At 41.1% G+C, this 8,151-nt stretch overlaps 1 protein-coding gene across 3 annotated transcripts; it reads left to right on the forward strand.

The window, feature by feature from the left end:
- The first annotated feature begins 81 nt into the window (after window positions 1-81).
- LOC133845484 (phosphatidylinositol phosphatase PTPRQ) lies at window positions 82-7,966 on the forward strand. Of its 3 annotated transcripts, none has more exons than XM_062279954.1 (18): window positions 82-254; window positions 2,325-2,602; window positions 2,673-2,811; window positions 2,874-2,986; window positions 3,044-3,541; window positions 3,606-3,764; window positions 3,819-4,106; window positions 4,167-4,471; window positions 4,535-4,835; window positions 4,894-5,085; window positions 5,147-5,275; window positions 5,338-5,679; window positions 5,745-6,321; window positions 6,411-6,610; window positions 6,679-6,749; window positions 6,834-6,968; window positions 7,033-7,407; window positions 7,473-7,966. In XM_062279954.1, the coding sequence occupies exons 2-18, from the start codon at window positions 2,455-2,457 to the stop codon at window positions 7,818-7,820; spliced, it is 4,320 nt and encodes a 1,439-aa protein (XP_062135938.1). In that variant the 5' UTR covers window positions 82-254; window positions 2,325-2,454; the 3' UTR covers window positions 7,821-7,966. The 3 variants fall into 3 exon arrangements, with proteins under 3 accessions (XP_062135938.1, XP_062135937.1, XP_062135936.1); XM_062279953.1 differs by having other exon boundaries at window positions 2,431-2,602; XM_062279952.1 differs by lacking the exon at window positions 82-254 and adding an exon at window positions 302-337 and having other exon boundaries at window positions 2,431-2,602.
- Window positions 7,967-8,151: the final 185 nt, after the last annotated feature.

Genomic DNA, 8,151 nt, shown 5'->3' on the forward strand with positions numbered 1-8,151 from the left:
CACGTACATACACATAAAGTCGGAGTGAACTTTTGCTTATCAGTAGAGAGCCAATGATACTGCCATGTGTTATTATTTTTACACTCAGTAATCGACAAGCTCTCAACGGAAACGGTTATTCCTCGTTATAAGTGATATTGTGATACCGTTGCGCATATTAAAAAGTGCAACTTTAAAGCATTTCGACTTGGTCGCGTATTCGCGAATTCTTAATAACGACAACGAGAAGAAAAACAAGAATATCAATATAATTTGTGAGTGGAAAAAAGTATTAAATTGTGCAGCAAGTTTCGGATATTCAACTGCCAGCAATTCAATGATTAAATTGCCGAAATATGTAAATGATTCGCAAATTATTGACTGAAGCCTTATCAAATCAACGCAATTCTAATCAGCATTACACATACCTCTCTGTCTATAATACTTCTGTTAATTTGATAACAATTTCAACTTTAAAGTGCGAAAACTGTTGCCAATCTGTGCGATTTGTAATTGAATTTGTAACGGAAGCAATCCCCGACACGAGCAATAAACATCAATTATTAATGGAAATACTTGAAGATACAAACTTCATACATACAATACAGACGATTGTGTGTATGTTTGTGTACACCCTACATGCATACATACATCCATATATAGCTATAATTTATCAGTTTGCCATATGCAGTGTGTTATCAGGAGCTGCTCTGATTATATATTGCTGATATGATAAAATACTAAATACCCAGAACGAGGCAGCGTTTGCTTTCAATAGCCGTTAAATTGCTATTATTGGCTTATTTTTGTTTGCACGATGGTGATGATGATGATTATGATGGGTCGCTGCCTGTGCAATGATTTGTGGCCTTTAAATTAGCGTTTAATTCTTTTGTGCTACCTGCCACTTGTCATTGTCTTTGATTTGTTTAAGCAAGCAAACAGAGGAAATTGTCTAACTACTGCCACCAATACAATTTGTCAATTTCTATAGATAACGAAAATATGTCGCTGCTGCTTCTGCTGCTTCTGCTGCTGCTCCTATTAATAATAGTATCGAAAAGAAATGTAATTTTATTTGCTTTAAAGTGTATCTCCTCAAAATGCCTGTCGTTCAGATTGTTCCCTTCACAAATTACTAATTAGCGTTGTTTCGGTTTGATTAAATTGTCAACAGTAAAAATACTCATCGCTCTTCTGATGAAATACACATCGCTCTCTCTCATTTGCGTGATGGAATTAACCACATGATAAGACCTAATGGCCAACGCTTGCTTTCTTTATGGACAGTTTTAGCAAGTATTCCATTGTATTGCAACAAATCCAAATACCCGATTGCCCGTTCAGATAATGATCTATATAGGCTTGTGGATTTCGTAAAACTCTTTTCGCGACTGAAGTAGTCGCATTGTCCGTGAAGTGCCTTGATAAGATTTTCTCAATCCCCTGGACTTGGCATTGGACAAGTGAGCACTGTATGTATAAGTGCTCTGTATATGTACATGCGAGTATATTTGATTTTACTGCATTTATAATCTTTGAGCTCATTGCCAATTCTCAGACGACACTCAATTATACAACTCTTTTGATATTTTCCAATTTGCTGAAATGTCTTTGCAATTATCATATTTTTGTTGGGATTTTTTAACTCTGACAAGTTCAATTTACTGTAGAATTCTTTTGAACGAATATTAGATAAGAATTTTTATTTATTGTTATTTTGGTCTATTCGAAAACAACTTGACTAAGAAGAGAACTCACTTTGGCATATCTGTTGTGGTTTCCCACCAATTTGTGAGTAATCTACAAATGATTTGTCAATTAAGCGTCTTAGATATACAAAACAATTAGGAGTTCTTACATTTTTGAAAATTATTGATAAGGTATTTCATTTGTAAAAGCTTAGAAAAAACCTTTAGATGAGACTTTTTGTCTTATATTAAAATATATTTAATCTCGCACCTTGAAATCAAAAATATAATTATCATTACCCTAATATTAGGGTGTCTCGAATTCGATCAGACCCAACTAGGGCACTCATGCTTGCTTCCGAGAGCGGGTCAAATATTGAACGCAGTTATTAAATAATTGTTCCTTTGTTTATAATAAATAATGGTTAGCACCGCGTATAATTGACAGTTCAACTGCCAAATTCTTCAATATCACGTATCCACTATGTTGTTGCTTTGTTTACTCGTTTCGTTTCGTGTGTCTCGTTTTGTTGTGTTTTATTGATTTGCGTCTGATCAATATAAATGTGCTCATTGCACTTTATCGAGCTGCTTTCTTATATGGTGGGGTTAATACTTTCGATACAAAGTTAATTGCTTGCATTTTTGTTAAAGGAAGTGAATAAACCGGTTTGCGTAATTCGCATCTTGCTGTTAATGCGTTCCCATTGACATTGAACTTGCTTTAATTTCCGAATTCGTTCGCATTGCATTTGAACAGCATCTGGAGCAATGTGGCCCTAAGATGAGGCGCAGCAAGCACGGGGAGTCAAGGACACGGCTTTATGGACTCGTCAACCTGACGTCACTGCTTCTGGCCTGGTCCCAGTTGCAGTTGCAGGTGCAGGCTCAGTCTTCAGCTCCATCAGTTACTGAGCAGGATCTCAATGATTGTAAGTCTATTTGGATCGCTCTATCAAAATATTTAACATCTTCTCTGTACCTCTCTCTCTCTGTCTTTAGTGGTGAAACTGAATGTAGTTAGTGGACGTTATTCTCTCAGCTTTAGCATTGATGATGAGGACAAGGATAAATATACTATAGAAAACATAACGTGTAAAACAGGAAGCGAACCCACAGTTGTTGCTAAGGATAGAGTCTGGTAATATTTCAGATGCCTCAACTGTTAACCGATACTAAATTTATATGCACATCCTGTGACAGTGAGGGTCTCGATCCCTGCTCCTCTTACACAAACGAAATAACACTGAAAGCGATTGATGTCGAAGAAGCCACTTCCTTTACTCAATCCTTATTAGTCTACACGGATTACTCGGGTAAGAAGATGTTTTAATATTCCCGTTCAGCTACTAATCAACTTTGATTTTTTGCAGACCCACAGACGAATTTACTTTCGGTTAATGCAACGGATACGGCTATTGAAGTTAGCTGGGAGACCTCCGATCGTGCCTGTGTTAAGGCTTTCGAAATCATTGCAGTTGCAACCGATAACACGCAGTCTACACAACGGCTAAGTGATGAGAGCTCCTACATATTTGACAAAATATGGCCGTGTCGCACATACAATGTCACCATTTACACTAAGAATAATGAGACTCTAACAGTCGATACTGATACTCAGTTGGTGGATACGGGTTATCTTGAGCCCGGAGATCTCACGTTGAGCATTAGTAATCGTTCCAATGGAGACACGCGCATCACTTGGTCCGAGCCAGACAACAAGAGCTGTATTGGTAACTACACCTTCGTATGGCGGCGCTTAGATTGCGTACCCGAAGAGGACACCACCTCGACAACCACTGAAACTACTACGACGGGAGCAACAGATGTTCCCGAGATAGAGGAATTTAGCGAACGATATAATACACGAAGTAAGTCTATTAAACCTTACCTCCCCACCAGATATGAACCTCTTCATTTCCCCCAATGACTTAGGTGTTTGCGAGTGGAACGATTTCTCCAATGACACTACACTGAAGGAGTATACACTGAGCGATCTGCACGGGTGCGAAAAATATTCCATCGAGGTCTACATCAATGCAGAGCGACATACTAGAGCAAAAGGCGACGAGACCTTTTCATCCGCCGAAAAACGTAAGTTCGTAGAAAAGTGATGCAGAAGTTCCGCGACTGACTATGTGCTTCCAGTGCCGAGTGCTGTGTCGAATCCCTATCAAATTGTCAATGCTACAGAGCTCCAATGGCTTTGGTATCCGCCCGCGGACAATCCCAAGTGTGCTGCCAATTACAGGGTAAATCTAACTGGACCGATTCGGCTAACGGAATATGAAAGTGACGAGCAGTTGACTAGTGACACATGGGTGTACTTTACGAAACTGCATCCTTGCGGCGTCTACAACGTCGAGATAGTGCCTATCTCATTAAACGGAAGTGCAGGAACTAAGTTCCAGGGACAAAGCACGTTGAGCGAGGATCGTAAGTGAAATTGTTAACTATCTGCCTTGGAATTCTTATCGCCACCGAATGTTTCCACAGAACCCTCGCAGATACTGGAGCCCACAAGTATACTGAAAAACTTCTCTATTGAGCTGAGCTGGAAGACACCCGAGTACGCGGATCTGTGCATTGACGGCTATCGCATCACCGGCTGGATGGACGATGATAAAGTAGTTGAGGCTTTAAGTGTCAGTACCCAGGATACTACGGTGCTGTTCGAAAAGGATTTGATTGCCTGTCAGGCATACACCATTCAGATAATACCATACACGCGGGAGAATCTCGATGGGGAGTTGCGTCAAATTGATGTCGAGACAGCAGCAGCTGTCGTAAACTCCAAAAAGGTCTGCTCATTGCCTGCAAAATATCTCAGTTTTGTATATCATACAAGCTTATTTATTTTACAGATCAGCCTGCAGCTTGCAGGCAGCGGAGCCACATCGCACGGGATGGAGTTAAATGCCAACAATATGGACTACGATAACAATTGCCAAACATTCTTTGCGAACTTTAGCTGCATAACCAGGGAATCGGTGGTCTACACTTACGCCGAGAAGTATGTTGAGAGTCATCGCGAGGGCAGGGGATTCCAGACAGTCGTCGAACCTCTCTCACCGTACACATCGTACACATGCAGTGTGCAGCTCTACAATATTGCCGGTGCCTCAGATGCTGTTCTGGAAGCAAACACTAAAACTTCCATTTACTGTAAGACTAACATTTCCATCTTTTATAGTAACTCTGATCAATTGATTTTTCCATGCAGTTCCCGATCAGCCTGAGAACGTAACGCTACATGCTGCAACCAGTAACACCTTGTCTTTAACCTGGCACCCGCCCAAGTATCTGAATGGACAAATCAAGTATTACCAGACGTTCCTCATGCGCTACGAGGCTGATTATTTTGTACCCAACGTGTGCGAAGCTGTCATCGAAGCGTCCAAAACCGATAACAAAGGTGATTCTCAATCTTGTCATTGCTCTACTTTCGTTTTTAAGCATTGTATTCTACACTATAGGTGATGAGACTGCGACCGTCTTCAAGGATTTATCACCAGCGGTGAAATACATAATCCAGATAGCTGCGCAGAATGATTTCGGACTGGGTCAGTATACGGCGCCATTTCTTGTCGTGACTAAACCTGATGGTAAGCTAACCTCTCATAGTGTTTAACTAGGTCACTCACTTAACGAAAGGTTTCATTCATAGTTCCGGGACCAGTTACCGACGTGAATGTGACATTACAGGGTCCATCGCCGGACCCTGATGTCTATAGCGCAAATGTAACTATTTACTGGACCATTCCGTGTAAATCGAATGGGGACATCGAGTGGTTCGAATTGTCGTTTACAGGTACACCGGCAGGTGAAGAATCTATTACGTTTAAACGTCTTGTAGAGCCCGATACCAGCAACAAGGCTGGGCGCATGTCCTACACTGAAACAGACCTCCAGCCAGAGATCAATTACTCTGTCAACATTTCGGTTAAGACGCGAGGCGTCGACACAACCAGCACAGGCGCACAAAAGGAATGGACATCACCCTCGGGTTGTAAGTAATCTGGCTCGAATACATTTCCAGTTGCGTGGTATGTAACGCCTTCTTTCTAACTGTAGTGCCTTCTAAATTGGGTGAGGACTTGGTTAAAAATATGCGTGTTAATCCCTATGATACCAATCATCCCACCACTTCGGCTATTGTGACTCTGCCCGCCAATATTCTGGCTTCAGAATCGGGCAATATTATCTACATTGCTCTACTGCTATCACAAAAAAATTGCGCAGGCGAACCAGTGCTCAAATACGATGTGCTAGGCACTGACGATTGGCCATCGATTTTGTCGTGGGAGCAAGTTGGAGGCGATTGTATTTATCAGTATCAAACAACACCAGAGCGCTGGAATCCCAGGAGCGGACGAGACACCTCTGACGAGTCTATCACATTTACCATTGGCACCGACAAGTGTCCCGATGAGTCGAAGCGCTTCTGCAATGGTCCTCTTACTGCAAACACCGAATACAATATGGTTGTCCGACTGTTCACCAGTTCAGGCTACAACGACGCTGCCCTGCTAGAGTTCAAAACTGATGCGGCCATTAAGGTAACCCTCATTCTGGTCAGTGTCTGCAGTTGCCTGCTATTAGCATTTGTCCTTGGCTTGGTTCTCCTTTGGGTGCGTAAGCGCATTGCCTGGTAAGTGATAACGATGATATATATGGTAAATTTCTACATATACGAAGGTATATCTAAATATCCCTTATATACTTTATTATTTTCCGAAGGCATCGCGACTCAGGTCAAGGCATAGAGGATCCCTTTGGTAATGTTATAGCGAAGAACTTTGCCATATTCTATGAGGAAGTTGCCAAACCAGAAAAACTGGCACGTGAGTTCAAGGAAATCACCGTGGTAGCCCTAGAGCTCAGCTATAGTGCTGCAGAGTTGGGTAGCAATAAGAATCGCTATGCAGACATATATCCCTGTGAGTTTATAGTTCAAGATAACACAAATAAGGTGACATTGAACTATTCTGTTAATTGAATATTTCAGATGACAAGAATCGAGTAATATTGGACATAGATACCGAGGGTTCTGACTACATAAATGCGTCTTTTATCGACGTACGTATGGAAAAGGAAATAAACCAATGAGGCTTCAAGATCTCATTCTCTCTCTATCTCTCTTTCTCTATATCTCTTTTTTAGGGTCACACTACCAAAAAGGAGTATATCGCAACTCAGGGACCTAAGCTAGAGAGTATAATGGATTTCTGGAGGATGGTACTTCAGCATAATGTACGCATTATTGTTCAGGTCACACAATTCCGGGAGGGCAATACAGTAAGGATTGGTTTATTAATTATCAGAATGTAAATCTTGCTTAACTAATCGAAATCTATTTAAGGTCAAATGCAACGAGTATTTCCCATATAAAATGCGCGGTCTGAGCGTCACCATAAAATCCAAAGAGCATTTTGATATCTATGATCGTACCGAGCTTTGTGTGGTTCACGATAAATACGGTCTAAAGGAGAAAGTGGTGCATTTATACTTCAAGAAATGGCCCGATCACGGCTGTCCCGACGATCCCATGCATCTAATCACATTCGTAAAGAAAGTGAAGGCCGAAAAGCGTCCCAACTACTCACCCATTGTGGTCCATTGTAGCGCTGGAGTCGGGCGCACAGGAACATTCATTGGTCTGGATTTGATAATGCAACGCCTGAAGAGCGAATCGAAAATCAACATATTCGAAACTGTGAAGAAACTGCGTTTTCAGGTATGTATTTGCCAATTGGAATGTTTGTGAATAGTGATTAGAATCACAATTTTATCTTTTTGTAGCGCATGAAAATGGTGCAAACGCAACAGCAGTATACCTTCCTCTATGCCTGCACTTACGAACTGGTCAAGCACAAGATTCCTCGGGCAGCCCTTAAGCTTGAGGGACGCACCAAGCCAAATACACCGCCGCCATCAAATACCAAAAAGGTCAGTTTTCCACTAGCGGATGCAGCTGCCGTTCACGATGTGCCAGATCCAGAGTTGGGTAACGGCGAAAATGGAACTACTACATTGTCGTTACGAATTAACGGTCTGCGTAAGCAAAAGGATTTGGGTTCGTTATACGAGCAGCCCGAGCGTAACAGTTACGGTCGACACGGAAATGAGAGTGAGGAGGTCGCCATTTGATTATAATGAGCATTTTATGACATGATATACTAAGTGTTTTTGTGTGTGTATTTATTGTATTATATGTGTACATATGTTTACTATTTAGCAACAATAATAGGCAAATGCATTGTACTGTGACAATAAACAAATATATTATATAATTTTATGGGTGCTGGGAATGCAATTGTTATTGACGTCTTTGATTAATACTACGTTTTCTGTTAGACTCAAGTTTTCACTATTTAAAATACAATTTTTCTGTTGACCGTAAAATTATTGGTTTTTGCAGCCCTGGCTATTCTATTTCACCACACTTCCTTGACTACATTGCAATGCATTGTGGTTTAAG

This window comes from Drosophila sulfurigaster, chromosome 3 (assembly GCF_023558435.1).
Source record: "Drosophila sulfurigaster albostrigata strain 15112-1811.04 chromosome 3, ASM2355843v2, whole genome shotgun sequence".
NCBI classification, from domain to species: domain Eukaryota; kingdom Metazoa; phylum Arthropoda; class Insecta; order Diptera; family Drosophilidae; genus Drosophila; species Drosophila sulfurigaster.